The sequence below is a fragment of the Notamacropus eugenii genome, chromosome 2, assembly GCF_028372415.1.
Source record: "Notamacropus eugenii isolate mMacEug1 chromosome 2, mMacEug1.pri_v2, whole genome shotgun sequence".
Taxonomy (NCBI): Eukaryota; Metazoa; Chordata; class Mammalia; order Diprotodontia; family Macropodidae; genus Notamacropus; species Notamacropus eugenii.
Window position 1 is genome coordinate 422,669,631 of NC_092873.1, and position 19,587 is coordinate 422,689,217.

Below are 19,587 nucleotides of genomic sequence, written 5' to 3' on the forward strand. Positions count from 1 at the left end.
AATTTGCAAGCAACTGACTTACTAATGTGTCATGTACATGAATGGTCTTCCCAGTTCCACCCCCTGCTGCGGCTTGTCTCTGCCACTGCCATATCTACCAAATCCCATAATGGTGCCTGCCTGAGAAGTTACAGGCTCGTCCTTCTCTATTTGTTGCCAGATTTCCCCACTCCCTGGCTAGAAGGGGCTGCCCTTGCAGACTCCAACACACACCCTCCCTCTGACAATGTAATACTAATATTATTACAAATAATTTCTACAATTATTCATTACCTACTATGTTCCAAGCACTGTGCTAAGTGCTTTACAAGTATTATTTCACTTGATCCTCACAAAAACCCTTACAGATATATGCTATTGTTAATGAAGGCACACAAAGGTTAATGGACTTGCCAAAGCACACAGCTAGTAAGTATCTAAGGTGGAATTTGAACTCTGATCTTCTTGACTCCAGGCCCCAAACTCTGTCCATTTCACCACCTAGTTACTTCTGAAAATAATATTATAATGTCCATGACATTTTTCCTACTTTTCTCATGTAAAAATGCACATGTAATAAGGATAAATGAACGTATTTTAGTCATGTTTCAGAACTAGTGTATCTAACATTCTAGTACTACTAGTCAATAAATTATTGAACAGGGTTCTATGGACTAGGCAAGGTATCGAACAAAATACTATTGTTTCTGTAGACCAGAACCTGGAGAAGCTAGGAGGTGCAGTCAATGGAGTGCTGGGTTTGGAGTCAGGAAGACCTGAGTTCAAATCTGTCGGACAATTACTTAACTGTGTGACTCTAGGAAAGTCATTTACCTTTGCCTCTGGTTCCTCATCTATAAAATGAACTGGAGAAGGAAATGCCAAGCCACTCCAGTATCTTTGCCAAAAAAAAAAAAAAAACCCAACAGCAACAACAACCAAATGAGATCATAAAGAGTTGGATACAACTAAAAAACAACTGAACAACAAAGGCAAGACCAAAATTGGGAAGAACTGCTGCTGGCCACATATGCAAAATCAAGATTAGTCACTGGAAAAAATGCTGGGGGAATGATGCTTCTACCTGTTGTTTTCTCCTTGCCTTTTACTCTTCTTTTTCATTTGCACTGGAAACTAAGGGAGTTTGGGATTGAGCACAGGGATGTGACTTACAATTGCTGAGGCCTGAAACCCAGATAACCACTGGTAACTCCTTGAAAGGACAGTTATTACCACTAAAATGTTTTTAAAGGAGTAATATCTGGGATAAGAACTCACTATTTAACAAAAATTGCTAGGAAAACTGGATAAGAGTGTGGTGGAAACTGGGCATAGACCAATGCCTGACACCATAGACAAGAATAAAGTCCAAATGGATACATGATCTAGGTATAAAGACTGATACTATAAACAAATTATGGGAGCAAGGAATAGTGTATTTGTCAAATTTATGGAGAATGGAGAAATTTTTGACTAAACAAGAGATAGAGAACATTATGAAAAACAAAATGAATAATTTTGATTACATCAAATTGAAAAGTTTTTGCACAAACAAACCCAATGCAACCAAGATTAGGAGGGAAGCAGAAACCTGGAAAAGAATTTTTGTAACTAGTGTCTCTGATAAAGGCCTCATTTCTAAAATATATAGAGAACTGAGTCAAATGTCCAAGAATACAAATCATTCCCCAGTTGATAAATGGTCAAAGGATATGAACAGGCAGTTTTCAGAGGAAGAAATTAAAGTTATCTATTGTCATATGAAAAAATGCTCTAAATCACTATTGATTACAGAGATGCAAATCAAAACAACTCTCAGGTACCACATCACAGATCAGATTGGCTAACATGACAAAATAGGAAGATGATAAATGTTGGAGAAGATGTGGGAAAATTGGAACACTAATTCATTGCTGGTGGAGCTGTGAGCTGATCCAACCATTCTGGAGAACAATTTTGGAACAAGGCCAAAAGGGCTACAAAAATGTGCATACCCTTTGACCCAACAATATCACTTCTGGAATTCTATCCCAAAGAGATCATAGAAATGGGAAAGGGTCCCACAGGTACAAAAACATTTACAGTAACTCTCTTTGTGGTGGCCAAGAACTGGAAATCAAGGGGATGCCCATCAATTAGGAAATGGCTAAACTAGTTGTGGTATGTGAATGTAATGGAATACTACTGTGTTATAAGAAATGATGAACAGGAAGACTTTAGAGAGGAGCTATATGAACTGACAGAAAGAACTATGGAATTGGATCACCGAATGAAGCAGATCATTTTCTCTTGTGTTATGTTTTGTTTTGTTTTCTTGGTTTCTCCCACTCATTTTAATTTTTCTATGCAACTTGACTAAAGTGAAAATGTATTTAATAAGAATATATGTGTAGAACCTATATAAAATTGCATGCCATCTCAGGGAGGGAGGAGAGAAGGAGGGGGTAAAATCTAAGATATATGGAAGTGATTATAGAAAACTGAAAAATATAAATCAATTAATTTTACAAAGGAGTAATGATTAACAATCAGGACTTTTTGAAAGTTACACAGATTTTATAATACTGTCAGAGTATTATCTAGAAATTGTAATTCAGTTCCAGATAAAGAAGGTTAAAAATAAAAGTGTCAGATTCAATACCTATAGATTCTCCTAAGCTTCCTGACTATTCTATACACCAAAAAAAATGATTAAAAAAAATAATTGGCCCCTGGAGGCAAAAATTCTTTCTGAAGAGAAAAAGCTTCTCAATGTTAACTCTTAGAATTCTCTCTTAATGAAGAGGGGGAAAGCACTACCTCTTTAAAAAAAAATAAAATAAAGCTTAAACTTCTTAGCTTTATGCTAAAAAAGAGATATCAGAGTTTGTCCTTCCTAAAGGTTGCACCTCTGCTGAGTACTCCAGGGTAAAGCAGAAGGTAGAAGGAAGAGGAGCTTCCATAATCATGTAAAATAGAATACCACGTAACCAAGATGCATATCATAAAATAATTGCAGAAAATAATCCAAATGGAAGCAACTTCATTCCACGACCAGAAAATACTTGGTTTCTGAGAAATCATTTAAAAACTACCCCAAGATTTCTAAATTTTAGCTTTAATTAGCAGTATAGGGCAGCTAGGTGGTCCAGTAGCCAAGTCAACAAATGATTGACTGAATGATTTTCTTTTAAACCATGTATGCATGGGTTTGTATTTTCCTTATTGTTGTTCAGTTATGTACAACTCTTCATGATGCCATGGACCATACTGTTCATGGGTTTTCTTGCCAAAAATTCTGGAGCTAGACACTGTCCTGATTAGATGACAGTTTGCCATTTCTTTCTCCAGTGGATTAAGTTTAACAGAGGTTAACTGATTTGCCAAGTAAGGAGTAAATGTCTGAGGCTGGATTTGAACTCAGGCCTTCCTGGCTCCCTGCCCAGAGCTCTATCCACTGAACTATCTAGCTGCACAATATTTAAAATTTTAAATTTCCACATCAGTGATAAGTCATGGGACCATCAGTAGCAATAGATTGATTTAAAAGAATGCACTCAAAGAGCCTGGATGATAAATTGTTTGGTTTAGCCACTTCCTGAAACATCTCTTAACTTCCTTTGAATTCTTGAAGTAACACATTGAATTTGCTCAGTCTAGTCAACTGCTTGACCACTTCATAGACCCTGAGTTACTAAAGTTAATACCTCAAATTCAGAATGGCTTAACCATTCACAGAAATGCTCATTGTTATCCTTCCATGTTGTTAAGATCCCAAATTCCCTGAGAACAGGAACAGTTAGTGGCTGAACTCATTAATGCTTAAACAAATTCAAGTTAATCCACCATAGTGCCCTTCTAATTCTGGGTACACAAGGGGTACTTCATAAAGACTTTTGGCTCCTATTATTTGAGTTATAGTTAATTCCTTCATCATCAAAAGCAAATATATTAAGAACAATTTAAATTTGCATTGCAGTTTGCAAAGCATTTTTTAAACATATTAAGCAGTTTTACATACAGATTTGTTTGAAAAACTGGATCCAATGAGTAGTCATTAATGATTCAGTGTGAACTTACAAAAAGATTTCTAGAGGATACCTCAGGGATATATATCTTTCATGCTAACATAGGCTAGATAATAGCACAAGTAGGCCAATTCTGAACGGACTGCATTACCAGATTCAAAAAGAAGGCTTTAAATGGATCACTGTCAATGTGGGAGGAGGTCTCCAAGAGGTGTTCTAGAAAACTATATGCTTGAATGTATACACTGTAGCATGCGTATCAATGACTTTGGCAAAAGTATACTTGGCATGGTTATCAGATTTGTAGATGACATAAGGATGTGAGTAAAAGCTATACTGGATCACAGAATCAGGATGCTAAAAGACTTTGTCAAGAGAACATGGGATTCAATTGAATAAGATGAATGTGTTCAAATAATCAACGTAAGTAGAAGATAGAAAAAAATATACTTAAGGCCCTTTACTGGCAAAAAAATTCTCAGGTTAACCTCTGAACTCAATTATAAATCAACAGTGTTATAAGGCATCATAGCAGACTAGATAGAGTGCTGGATGTGGAGTCAAAAAGCCTGTGTCTTCTGCCTGTGAAACATTAACTGTATGACCATGGAGAAGAAACTCAACTTCCTTGGCCTACAGTTACTTAATGTTCAAAATGGATACAATAAAACCCTGTTGAACTGATCTATGAAGTTTTTATGAGGCCCAAATGAGAAAGCCCTTTGAAAACCTGAGAGTTTCCTAATTGTCAACTGCTATTTTATGGAAGCCAGGAAAGGTAATGAAATCTTAAATTATATTCAAAGAGGTAAAGTGTCCAGGATGAGGGGGGCAACCATGCTGCTGGTCAGTGTCTTAGTTAGATGACAGCTTAAGTGCTGTGTTCAGTTCTAAGAGCCATGCTGTTAACAGGTCTTTGATAAGCTGGATGGCATCCAGAAAATGACAGCCAAGAAGGAGAAAAACTTCATGTTCATACCTTATCAGGATTATTTGGACAAACTGGTGATCTTCTGCCTGAAGAAGAGAATACTTTAGGGAAACATCAGAGCATCTTCAAATATGTGAAGGGCTGCCAAAGTGATGAATTAACCAAGCCACACTAACTTGGAACAATAATTCAAAGGGAAAAACTTAGGGTTGAGTTAAGGAAAAACCTTCCTTACAATTAGAACTATCTCAAAGTAAAATGGACTGTCTTTAGAGTTAGTCCCTAATGGCTTCCCCACTAGAAGTCTTCAAAGAAAGACTAAATGATTACTTGAATAGATCATTTTCAGTTAATAAACATTTAAATGCCTACTATGGACAAGGCACTGTGCTAAGAGCAATGGTTATTATTCTGGGGTTTATAAACTTTTTTAAAAAAATATTTTGTCAACTATATTTTAATATAATTAGTTTCCTTTGAATTCCTAGATATTTTGTTTTATACCTTTAAAAACATCCTTCTAAAAAGAGTTCCAAGTGTTTCACTAGATGACAAAGGGTTTCATGACTCCAAAAAATGTTTAAGAAGCCCAGTAAATATAATGTGAATTTTTGTTCAGGTATACATTGGACTATTGTAGATAGCTTCTGAGTTCCCTCTGAGTTCTGGGATTCTGTGACTTTCTCCAATAAGAATCCAAATACCAGAAGGAAAAATAAACACCTGGTGTTGGTATAGTACTGTGTGTGTACTATAGTACTTAATTGTGTGTCATAATATACAACATGTGTGCACAGATGTGTCTGGTAAGAGCTTCTCTGAAATGAGTCCTTAAATTTTAAGATGGTCTATTCTTTGTAAGCAAAATTCCCATTAGGCATTTTCCCTAATAGGAAAGTTTTCTTACTCTTCTGAGACCAATATCTATAACCTGACTAAAAAACCTTGGGTAACTCCATGTCTAGCATGTCCCCAAGAGGCACTGTTTGTACCAGCCACTCTATAAAAAACCATTGTAACTTATTTTCCAAAATGCTCTAAAGTTGTATTTTTAAAAAACTAATGAAGTGCAGATAGTATAGGAGGCCCACTATTTCTCAGACTACTATTAATTCCTAACAGGATTAATAATGATATATTGTGTTTATGTAGCATCTTTCTAGCATCTAATAAACTCCAACCACTTTTACATACACTTCCTTAAAGTACAAAATAGCTAGATGCTAAAGTAAAACCTTTTTTCTTTGACTGTAAATGAAAGCTAACTACTTTTCTCCCTACTAATATAATTGACAAGTATGCTAAGATAATCAGTATAGCTGAGATTTGAACAAGCAGCTAGTACAACGATAAGTGTATTGGATTTGGGGTCAGATGACCAGCGTTCAAAACTCACTTCCTAACTGTGAAACCAATGGCAAACCTTTCCTCATCTATAAAATAAAAGACATAAACTGGATGAACTCTTAGGTCTCTTTCAAGTGTACATCTATGATGAATATGAAGCTTTTAAGTGTTTATATTCCAATAGAAGTGAGAATTTATCTTTAATTATTTTTTGCATTACAGTCCAAAGTTGGGTGGAAGGTCAGAAGAGGCAGATTTAAGCTCAGTTTAGGGGGAGAAAAACTTCCTAACACTCAGGAATGGGTTGCCTCAAGAAATAATGAGTTTCCACTCTCAATTGGAGAACTTCAGCAAATGTTAGATGAACACTTATCAGGTATGTTGTAGAAAGGATTATTTTTCAGGGACAATTTGGACTATATAAAATCTGGCTGGCCTTTCCAGTGTTGAAATTTCTTTAATTCTGTGATCAAAATTCTAAGAAGAAGCTGAGAATGCTTTAGGACTCTCTATTTCAAAGGGTATTTTATTAGGAAAGATGTTACTGACCCAAAATGAACTAATTCAAAAATCTAAAGACTGATCTCAGTGAGAGATCTTGACTGCCTGGAGACTCCAAGGGGCAATGGAAATAATCAGCTACTGTGTATAATGGCTATAATTTGGAGGTAAGGCCAGTAATAATAGTGTTTTTTTATATATTGAAGTGTATGTCTGCAAAACGTACAGGTTTGGGGATTCTTTAAATGAGACAGTGTTTATAAATATACTGTGGAACTTCAACATTAAGTCTGTGTAGTGACAGACAGAATTTCTCTCAAAGTAATTTGGTGGTGCTCAAAAGGGGTATAACTTGACCTTTTGAATTTTCATTGTGCAGAAAATAACCATCCTCACACACTCGTGGGATGATTTTTCTCTTCAGACTCAAAGTAATTCAAACAATAAATAGTTATTTTCCGAATGGAAATGGTCAAAATGTCTAAGCCCCAAATTTAACCTATAATTATGGTTGAAAATTAGGGTTTCCTTTCTTCCAGATTTTCACAGTCACCTAACTTTTGACCTGACTCATGGCAAGCTAAAATAATTTAATCTAGTATGACCTAGAGGCAGAAAGACTGTAGTGAATTCATAATGACAAAAGAAGACAAATTGTACCAAAGAAGAAAATCTAAGCAGTAATTCTTTTAGTTTTATTCTGCTTTTTCCCAATTACCTCTAGAATCAAGTACAAAATCTTTAAACTGGTATTGAAAGCCCTCTGCAATCATTCTCCAACATACCTTTCTTATTTAATATTATTTCATTCTTATTTCATATTATTACTTTTCATATAACCTCCATTCCAGTCAAAATGCTCTGCTAGTTGTTTTCTTTATATGTTATTCTATCTCCTAACTCAAGTCTTGTATGCATCCCTCCTTATTTCCAACTCACAGAGTTCCCATGTTCCATCAAACCTCAGCCTTAGTGCCTAAAGAAAGCTTTTTGTAATCCCTACAATTATTAATACTCTTTGTCTTTAAATAATTGTATTAACTTCTCTAAGCACGTTTTAACTGCCCTACACTCACACACACACACACACACACACACACACACACACACACACACACTCATGTTAGATCCATGAGGCTAATTTCAATGGTCAAATAAGAGATCAGACTCTCCTACCCATTCCCCCAAATTTAGCAGTAAATGTTCTCTAAATGGATAGCTATAGGATAAACATTATTGCCACATCATTACAAGTTTAAAGCAAATCCAACCGACAATTCATGTGTTCTACTGCAGTGTACTGAAGGATCTTAATTTTGATTGCCCAGATTTTGGGTGAAAAGTGAGTGTTAAAGCTATCAAGATTGCCTTGGGCATTTCCAGATGAGAGGCACATTCCTTCAGTCTATAGAGTGCTAGTTTTCTTCATGTTGCTACATGTAGCAGTACCTATGTGAGGGTCCCAGAAGAAATCTTTCACACAGAGTTTGGGGCTCTATGTAAGCTCCACTTCTGATATTTCTCCTTAAGGCCCTGCCTTTGATTTGAGTACCTGAGGTATAGTAATATGATAAGCCAAAAGTCACAATTCCACATCAATATTTTTAAATTAAATCTCTAAATTCCACAGCAAAATACAACAAATATTCATTAAGCACTTGCTATGTTCTAGTGCTATATTCTAGGTCCAGTGCTGGGTATAAAGGATATAAACCAACAATGAAACAACCCTTGCCCTCAAGGAACTAAGGTCTCAGTCTTTTGTATACGTCATTATACGTGGGTAATTTGTCTTTGGGACAGCTTTCCTTGACATACAGTCAAGACCCCCAGAGGTAGATGCCTATTTCTATGCTCATATGCCAAGAATGGATCTCAGAGTCCAACCTCTTCATTTTAAAGATGAGGAAATTGAGGCGCAAAGCCTTTAAATGATTTCTTCAAAATCCCACAGGTAGTAAGTGACAGAGGCAAGATTTGAAAGCAGGTCTTCTGATTCAAAAACCTAGGGCTATTTCCACTAAAGCAGAACCTATGATAGACCAGTTAATAACAAATTATAACAAGGATAATGATGATGATGACAATAATAAACTAGCATTTGTATAGTGTTTTAGGGTTTACAGAGAACTGTATGAATATTATTTCATTTTATCCCAATAATTACAAGCTTTATATCATACTTACCATGTGCAAGCTACTGTGGAAGTGCTTTAGAATTAGTATCTCATTTGATTCTCACAATAACCAAGGAATAAAGGCACTCCAATGACCCTCATTTTAGAGATAAGAAAACTGAGGCACACAGTTAACTGATAAGAGTCGCACAGCTAATAAGTGTCTGAGTGATCTGCACTGAGGTTTTCACCAACTCCAAGTCTAGCACTCTGATCACTGCGCTAGCTAACTGTTATTGGAAATAACTTTGGAATGATATTCAGTGACATAAGGAGATTACTTCAGAGGATACATTCTAATAAACTTCAGAACCATTATTTTTAAATGATCTGAAGAGAAATTATTACTATCTCAGAATATTAGGTCATTTGTAAAGAATACAAAAAGTGGGAGGGAATCACATCTTTCTTACTGGACTTCTGGAATGCAAATTTGTGAGGCCACAGATGGGTAGGCTTCAAAGAAAACAGATAACACTTAAGTAAAAAGAATTACAATTAACCACACTTAATACCTAGGAAAGGCGGGTCCCCAAATTGCTGTTGCACAGTTATGCTGGTAAAGTACAAATAATACCAACAACAATAACTTAATTCACCACTTAGTCTAACTTCCACAAACAGAAATTCGAACATGAGTAGAACCTTAACTGTGAAGTGAGTCACAGAAATCAAAATAAAGCCTCAGTTGATGAAAAATAGGTGACCTGGGGCCATCCAACAGAAAAGAGTTCCCTGAGGAAAGGGGTTCTTTCATTTTTGGTTTATATCCCTTATACCCAGCACTGGACCTAGCATATGGTACCACAACATAGCAAGTGCTTAACGAATATTTGTTGTATTTTGCTGTGGAATGTAGAGGTTTAATTTAAAAATATTGATATTGAATTGTGACTTTTGGCTTATATCACTATTTGTCAGATACTCAAATCAAAACGCTAAATTTTATCCTAAGACGCTGTAGTCTGAGATCATATCTATTTAAACCTATAGAGGGAAGTCCTTGGCAAATTATATGAAGGGGGAGAATATCTGCTCAGGTTGTCAAAACGACCTCACTCTCAACCCCATATATTTGTACGCATCATTCTTCCTCCCCAAAATATTTCTGTCTTCTTCAGCATACCACTTTCCTTCTCTTCTTCAAAACCATTTCCTTATGGAAAGCCTTCTCAACCATGAGCATTCCCAGTCCCTACCCACCACAGTTACGTACCCTGCTAGCACTGGCTTCATACACTTTTGTGTCCCTTGGCCATTCATTTTATAGGACTGTGTACATAGAGGCATTTGGTGTTGGCAGAATGACTAATAAAAGCAAAATGGAGAGGGCTTTGTGGATAGCCACCCCATTCCCACATTCACCATATAGATCCTTTAGGAGATATTACCAGGAATGAAGCCAAACAGATACATTCGAAAGATTTAAAATAAGATAGGTGTCATTTTAATAGTTTTTTGACATTATAGTCTCATTCTGTTGTCTTCACACACATTATATATTTTTTTTATGCTTGGGCTATTTATGACTTTCAAAATTCATTGCTTAAGCCATAAACATCATTCAATAGTATGAAAAAATATGTAAGTACACAAAAAATGACAATATCTGCTGAAACAAAACATAGTTATAATATAAATAGAGAAACAGCATGAAATCAAATTGGTGTTAGTGGGTTCTATACTTGTGACTTAAATTAACAAGATAGGGATCAAAGCACAAATGATTTTCCCAAAGTTAAAGGTAAAACAATAATTAAGGCCCAGATTTCTTGAAGTTCTAGTTCTCTTGTCAAATTAAGATTGTGGCTTTATTTTTTTTTCTTTGGGAGATTGTCTCATTTTAGGCAATCATTTCTTTCTCATTTAATACCACAGTTTGGTTTCCATATCATTTGAAGAAATCTACTCTTCATTCTAAAGTGTGACATTATGATCAACAAACCAAACCAACTATTGAAGGGAAAACAGTTTTCAAAGAGAAATGCATTGTAGTTCACACCACTTTCCCAAAATAAAAATTCATAAGATATTTCCTACCTATGGTCGTAATAACAGTGCCAGCAAAGAAGAAGGAACTTCCCAAGTCCCAGTGACTGATTTGATTGGAGGTGTTTCCTAAAGGTATAATCCCTGCATTTATTGCTTCCACTATTTGCTGCAAGTTTAAAAAGAAACTTGTCAGTATACATGATCATAGGAATTATATAGAATATTTTAAAGAATTATTAATTATGAATCATATAAAAATCAGATCTAAGGTTTTATTTTTTAATGTGAATCACATACAGTTTAGAACAATACTTTATAATGTAAAGTTCTTATAATTAATTTATGAGAAGTTATGTTTGATATCAGCTAATTATGAAAACAATGGGAACAGGATAAAATAAATAGCATAGTGTTGATATACATTAATTAACATTTAAGCAATGTGAATTTAATAAAGCTTCCCATATGCCAGAAACAACTATAGAGCTTAAATACAAAGCTTGCAAACTACACAGAAGTTTGAATACTAGAGAGCAGAATCCACTAGAAGAAAATACTTCTTGAGAGTAACAACTTTTTAACAAGTCCATCAAGTCTGTTTTTTATACCTCTATGTGAATAATGATCATTAATTTGGAACATAACCAATTATATTCAAAAATAAATTAGGATAAGATAGAAAAGAGAAGTAAACTTTAATAAGAGTCATTACTGAACCTAAGCCCAAAGTATGATATTTCAGCAGATCTCAAAGTTCTTATAATTTATAACAGTTTTATTTTTTAAAGGGGCAGTCAGTTGGCTCAGTGAAGAGAATGCCAGACCTGGAGTCAGGAAGACTCATCTTCCTGAGTTAAAATATGGCCTCAGACACTTACTAGCTGTGTGACCTTGGGCAAGTTATTTAACCCTGCTTGCCTCAGTTTCCTTATTTGCAAAATGAGCTGGAGAAGGAAATGGCAAAAACTATTCTAGTATCTTTACCAAGAAAACATAAAACAGGGTCATGAAGAGTTGGACATGACTGAGAAACAACTAAACTACTAATTTTTAAAAACTGATGGTGATGGGAAACCCACAGTCTTCACTTAGTAATTATTGCACAATATGGTTTGAGTGATGGGAAGCATTGTGCTAGAAAATGTAGGGAGGTATGAAGAAAGAGAAGACTCAATTACTCCCTTCAAGGAGCAGGTCATTTAGTAAGAGTTAGCATAAAGAGACTTATGATGCTTTAGAAAAAATACTGGCTTTGGAGTCAGATGGTCTAGGGTCACATTCTGGCTTTGATTAACTATGCTTCCTGGGACTTCCCTTTCCTCATTTGAAGGAGCTAAACTAGATCAGTGGTATCAAACACAACCAAACTCACATATTGTCTATTGCTGGAATAACAAAATAAATAAAAATACAATAAAACATAGATAACATTATATTTTCAAATGAGGTGAATATGTGGCCTACAAGGATGCTTCTGTATGGATCAGAAGCCTTTCTAGTTGAGTTTGATACCACTGGACACAATAATCTCTAAGATTCCTTCCAGCTCTTAATGATTAACCTACTTAATTAGATCTTCCATGTCTGGTTATTCATAACTAAGGGTTTCCTCGTATGCAAAATCAGGATCATGATACTCCAGCTACCCATCTCAGGGAGTTGTTGGTTATTAGAATATGTACTTTAAAAATCTGGAGTTAGCATTATTATTATAATACATAAAAGCCATTTAAAAACATTCAAAGTGCACACCTATGTGGCTATATACAAACTGGTACAGAAAATCCATGAGTAAAAGACAAAGAGAAGAGGAAAGAGAGGAACCTGCCCAAGTTAGAGGTGTAGACTTGGAAATCATCTCCATATAAGTAATAACTAAATCAATGAAAGTAGAAGAGCTATCATAGGGAGTACCTCCAGAGGGACAATGCTAAAGAGTCTGGGATAGTGGAAGATTATGGATAAGTTTCATTTTACACAATGTTATTGTCATCTTAAAAAGTCATCTGGAAAGCAATTGCCCTCTGCCTAAGAAGAGGTACAAATCTCCCCTGTCCTGAAGTCATGCTTTATGAATTATCATCAGTGTGAAGAATTCTTTGTGGTGGAACTCCCTCCACCATGCAGATCCCACCCATCTAAAACTTGGTAGGAAAGTCCTAGAGAGTTACCTGAAGCCTGGAGAGCTTAAGTTAGGATCACCCAGGTAGTAAGTGTCAGAGGTGACATTTGAACCAAAGTCTTTCTGACTAATATGTGCATGTTCATGTGTATACAATATATTAACTTCCCTTGGTCTTATATACTTTAGGTCCTGCCTCATCTCTATCTTCTTACATTTCTTTGCTTGAACCTCAATTGTCTGAATTCCAAGTCTTATTTTTTCACTGCTTGACAAGTCCTCAGGCCTTTACAATTTGGCTTTTCTCCCACTACTCAAATGAAACTGTCATTTAAAGAGTTATCAATAACCTCCTAACTGTCCAATACGATACTGGATTTTTCCCCCACTTTCTTCAGTCTTCATTCTCTTCATGCTGTTGGTCATCTATTCCCTGATATCTTCTCCCAGTAGTGTACTGGTGCCAGCTTGAACTACTCCAAGAGCCAATTATTAAATTTTCAGTGTGAGCCTTTACATCTTGGAAATTAGCAAATTTTATAAAGCAAGACAAATTATTTTTGATTGTGTAGTCTTAAGAAAGAGGAGAAAATATGAATAATACAGATTAAATTGAAAAGCATATTGTACAACAGAGAGTCAGCTGTTAAACAGTTACTAGCACATCAGATCCCTGCCTAATCTCATGGCTTCAGAGACATATAGTACTTACGTGAATACTCATCACTCCTTTATTTCCTTCACTAGTTCCTTTTCATATCATTTTCCACATTGGCTCTGAGCAAATGTCTTTTCTTCCTTCCATTCCTGTCTTGTCATCCACTTCCATGGTTTCTGTACACATGGCTCCAAAGTCCAATTCTCTACTCTTAACTTTGTCCCTGACTCCCAGACTGCCATCTTCAACTACTTCTTGAACATATTCAACTAGCTAGGCCACCAAATTAGATACTTTTCCCAAAAGCATTCCCTCATCCAGACTTCCCTATTTCTGTTAATGTTAGCCAGACCTGAAACTTTCACCTTTAAGCTTTTCTCTTTTTTTCATTCCCATACCTAATCAGTCACTGAATCTTTTAGTTTCTACCTTCATTGTATCTCTGGTATTTGATCCCAGCCTCCCATTGTCAGCATTCTTACAATACATTCTTCATTTTTTCTTTCCACTTGTAGTTCTCAACACTTCTGCCAAAGTAATATCCTTAACACACATCTACAATCGGGTCATACTACTGCTCAAAATTCTTTACTAGTTTTCCATTGCCAAACTGTAAAGGTCAGACTCCTCAACCTGGCATTTCTAGAAAAAGATAATCTGACCCCAATAAACCTGATTAGCCTTATCGCACTAATTTACAGCATATTTTCTACACTCTAGCCAAAACAGACATTTTACTTGTCCTGACTAGCCTGTGAATGCCTTTCTTTTACCTGTTAGGTGTACATAGAATTCCCTTCTCCCTTTTTTTCCCCTATCTCCTGCATCTGACTGCTAGAGTCCTGTTCCTCTTGCAAATCCTGTCTCAAACATCATCTCCTCCTTGATCTTCCATAACAGAAATAACAAATCCTTCCTCTGAAATCACAGAGTGCACTGATCCTTTCACATGCAATTACTATATTCTATTTTGCACATATGGTTATTTGAGTACAATACTTCCTTAGTAGATCATAAACTTTGAACAAAGAGACTAATTTATTATCATAACCCTATAGTAAAATAGCTTCACAAAGGATAGAGACTTCATTAAATATTTCCAGAATCTACTGAATTGAATGGCTGCTTATGTATTAATTCACTAGATTTATTTGCAACTCTAGTAATAATAATAGCCAAATAACAAATTAGTTTGATAGGGTTGTTTTTATTTGTTTGTCTAGTGCTATAACTTTATGAAACCTCAGTCAATATTAACAAAGCATTGACTTATTGTGGGCCTATGACAAGAAATAAAAATGTGTGTAAGTCACACATGCTTCTGAAATTTTATCATCTCACAGAAATCAATCGATCAATACATTCATGTGTATTAAGTTCTTACTATGTATGTTTCAGACACTGTGGTAAGCCATGGATACGAAGACAAAAATGAAACAAGATTCTTCTCTTAATGAATTTGCATTCTCTTTTAATATAGGAGCTCCAGATAGCTCCTAAGTATAAAAATGCATGAAGGAAATACAAATGAATTGGAGGGAGGAGTATAGGAGGCTCTAGGAACTGGAGTATCAAGAAATCCCTCATGTAGGAGGTGACATTTTTAAGCTTTGAAAAAACATCTTAGAATTCTAAGTTATGGAGGTGAGGAGGGATATATTTCGAGCATAGTGGACAACAGTCTATGAAAAGGAATAAAAAAGAGAAATGGAAAGAAATGCATGTGGAATAGCAAGAAAGTGAGTTTTGTTGGATCACAGAATATACAAAGCGGAGTAATTCATAATAAGCCTGAAAAGGTAGGGTGGAGCTAGATTGAGAAGGGCTTTTCACATGCCAGAAGAATTTGTATTTGGTTCTAGAAGTAACAGGGAGTCACTGGAGTTTTTGAAGCAGTGATATGACTTTTTTCAGACCCATGAATTAGGAAAATCACTTTGGCATATTTGCCAAAGTGGTGTAGAGAAAGAGATATCAAGTATAGAGACCAATTAGGAAGTTATTGAAAGAGTAAAGGAAAGAGGTGATGGTGGCTTGAACTAGGGGATTGTTGTGTAGATGGAGAAAAGGAGATGGATATAAGTGATGTTGAGGTGGTAAAGTAAATAAGATTAGGCAGTTGATTTGGAATGTATCATGAGGGAAAGCAAGGCATTTAGAATGATTACAGTGCTACAAGAGGGGTGACTGGGAAAATGGTCTATAACAGAAATAGGGAAATTTTGGAATATGTATCAATGACCTAAGATTAAATACATGGTTACATTTGACAACAGAAGTGTAATCATATCTTTTAATAAGTAAATTTTATGATAACTGTTTATTTGCTGATGTTTTCTCATATCTTCATCTTTAGACATAATAGAGACATGCCAAACTTAAGATAGGTTACACAGAATTAAGACCTAAAATTTAAAATATATATATATATATATATATATATATATATATATATATATATATATATCCATGGATGGATGGATGGATGGATGGATGGATGTGTGTGTGTGTATAAACATACACACACTCTACCTAGGATGAAATACCCACTTTTTTCCTCTACTCCATGCCAAACGCCAACAGGATATGTGTAGATCCAAGAAAGAAATAAAAGTGGGTCCTAAAGTCACATTTCACACAAAAGGACCTTTACAGAATTGACACGATTATTGTAATTGTCCTATATTTTCAGCTGGATTTTGGTAATCACAAAACTTTGTCTGTCCTGGACTTTCCCTCCCCCATATCTAAATTCTTCACCTGCAAGTTACTTTTGATTTTGTGTTTGTCTTCCTGTACAGGTTACAAAATCAACAGAGAGGGAAAAAAATAGTGGTGAGTTTGTGTAACTTCGGAAGATTACAGGTGATTAGATTAAGCCATACTGTATTTAGATTCTGGGTACGAGTCATGTTTTCAAGATTTCTTTGTAGAACGTTATGCAAGCCAGACAGTGTACGCTAACTTTTTTTCCCAGGGTAGGGAGAGGAGAAGCAGGGTGCATAATTATCACTGTTTGTAAGAGAACAGCTTGGATGAAAATAAGACCTTTTTTTTCTTAAAAGATTTTGAAAACTTAGACAGCCTCCCTAATGATGCCCAACCAATCCTGACCACACATTTCAACATTTCCTATCAAAATGAGATTTTTTTTTAAATGTATGAAATACTGTGTTGTTTTCCAGGAGAAAGATTCTCTTGCTTTTATCCTTTGGAAGGCAATTCTAGAATTAAGTCTTCCCTGCTCCTTCATCTCTGGCCTCTTCCCCAACCTTCCAAAGTTAATTTTGTATTAGCTAATGAATGAATACATTCTAAGCATTTTTTCTTCTTGTTTTTGAAAGTATGAATTAATTAGCCACATGTAAAAACAAAGATTCAAGTCGAAATTATAAATATGAAGCAGGGATGGAGGCTCCCATAGATTCTAAAAAGAGGAAATTGATGAACTTGTATTTTAATATATATTTTGATAATTATACCTCAATACAACTTATCTTCGTTGTAATTCTATGTGTTTTATTTTATGCATTTAACAACATTATTCTGAGAAGAGATTCATATGCTTCACCTGACTGCCAGAGGGGCCCACGACACAAAGAAGGTTAAGAACCTCTGCTTTAGAGGATGGTAGGAGGAAGGTCATGGAAAGGTTATTCCCCAATTATTGACATAAGCTCACAGAAACCTTTTGTAATTCCCCTCCTACCTTTATGATCCTGCCAAAAAATTCTATGCTATGTTTGCTTTAATCTCTCTAACCATCCCCATCAACAACAGTTCAAGCTGAAAAAGCCCTAAATAAGAGGGCTTTTGAATTGGATGCTCCCAACCATCCAGGTTCACAACCTTGGTGTAATTCTCAACCTCTTACTCTCTCTCACTTTCCATAGCCTAGTGCTTACCAAGTCCTGTAGTTTCTACCTGCTGAACATCTCTCACATACATCCTGTTCTCTCCTTGGATACTGCCACTATCCTGATACAGGTCCTCACTGGATCACTGCTGTAGCCTACTGGTTGATCTTCCCACTCTCATCCTCCATTGAGCTGACAAACTGACTTTTCTAAAGTACAGGTTAGACTATGTCACTCCCTCCCCTCCACTCGGTCAACTCCAATGGTTCCCTATTGCCTCCAGGATAAAATATAAGTCTGTTAGGCTTTTTGCAGCCTTATATAACTTTTCTCTTCCTTACTTTCCCAGGCTTCTTCTGTCTTACACCCCGTGCCCCTCCCTTCCCAAATATTCCATAGTCCAGTGACACTGGCTTCCTTCCTGTTCTTCACGCAGGACTCCTGATCTCCTGATTGAGTATTCTCACTGTCTCTTCCCCATGCCTGGAATGCTCTCCTTCCTCATCTCTTCCTCCTGGCTTTCTTCAAGTCTCAGCTAAAATCTCATCTCTTTTTGAAAAACTTATCCTGATCCATTGTAATGTTAGTGCTTTGCCTCTACTGATTACCTCCAATTTATCCTGTCTGTATCTTGCTTGTACGTAGTTTTTTACATGTTGTCTCCCCTATTAGGCTATGAGCTTCTTGAAACCAGGGAGTGTCTTTTGCCTTTCTTTGTAACCCAAGGACTTAACACACTGCCTGGCACAGTCAGAACTTAAGTGCTTGTTGACTGATGTCTAAATCTACACTAAGATGCAGTTTCTGGCTTATTTTAATATAAAATATGTTTAACAAAATAAGCAATGTGTTATAATGGAAAGTGTCCTCAATTTGGAAGGATTTCCTGGTTTCCCCCTCCCCTGATAGCTACTAGCACCCCAACAGAAATTGCCGTCCATTTTCTCTGTATATATCTTATGTGTATTTACCTACTTATATGTTGTCTTCCCCCATTAGAATGTGATCTCCTTGAGGATATGGATTATTTTTGCCTTTGCTTGTATTCCTAGTGTTTCACACTGTGCCTAGCACATAGTAAGCCTTTAAAATAAATGTTTTTTTGAGTGCCCACCTGACTGAGTTGGAAAGTCTGAGTTCAAATCACACCCATCATTCCCTCTTTCTCATGCCTTTGCAATGGCAGTCTTCCCTGACTAAAATATTCTCCTCTCCTCCCCCCTGTCTCAGAATCTATCTTTTCATTCAAGACACAGCTCAAATACCACTTTCTATATGGGGTTGCCTGATCTCCCCAATTGCCAAGGCCCTCCCTGTCTATTTTGTGTTTGTTCTCATTATAATGTTCCTAAAGTCTTAGCTCAGTTTTAAGCTTTAATAAGTTTCAAATTTATTATATATACACATGCTTGCTCCCCATTATTATGTAATTTTGAGAACAGAGTGTTTTGTTTTTTTAATGTGTATGTTTAGTGCCTGGAACACAAGAGGAACTTAATAAATTCTCACTGATTGATTGACGACCATGTCGCTTATTATCTGTGTGAAATTGAGGGAATACATTTTTGAGAGATTACAGAAGTAGAATAAGCAGGTTCTGGCAACTGATTGTATTTGGTAAGTAAGGAATAAAGAAGAATCAAAAATGAAATAATACCACCTGAAGTTGGTTTTCAGGGTATCTATTACTAAAAAATGTTCATAGTGAAATCTTTTTATGTGGGTAAAGGGAAAATAACAGGGATGTAAAATTGGCTCTATGTGAAATTTTGACCTGAAATTGTGTGTGAAAAATATATTTCACTAATACCATATCTCAAAAGATAAGACTTCATTAGCATTCTTCCCACTGATACAGATTGCAACCTCTTTGGACAAGAATTACTGTAGCCAACAAAATATCAAGCTCAATCTATGAGCCTCTGAAACTTCTAGTGGATGAGCCTTTCAGAACTAAGTTAGTTTTAGTGATAGATATTACTGAGCCCATCTCTGAAATATTTCTGGTAAAAGGAT

The 19,587-nt window shown here is 35.8% G+C and overlaps 1 protein-coding gene across 7 annotated transcripts in view; it reads right to left on the bottom strand.

Moving 5' to 3' along the window:
* Positions 1–19,587, bottom strand: part of KCNK2 (potassium two pore domain channel subfamily K member 2) — a 285,195-nt gene that overhangs the window by 121,316 nt on the left and 144,292 nt on the right. For all 7 annotated transcript variants that reach the window (XM_072647837.1, XM_072647841.1, XM_072647840.1 and 4 more), the window contains exon 3: positions 10,983–11,100. In XM_072647837.1, coding sequence (XP_072503938.1) covers positions 10,983–11,100 — 118 coding nt within the window. The remainder of the gene's footprint in view (positions 1–10,982; positions 11,101–19,587) is intronic.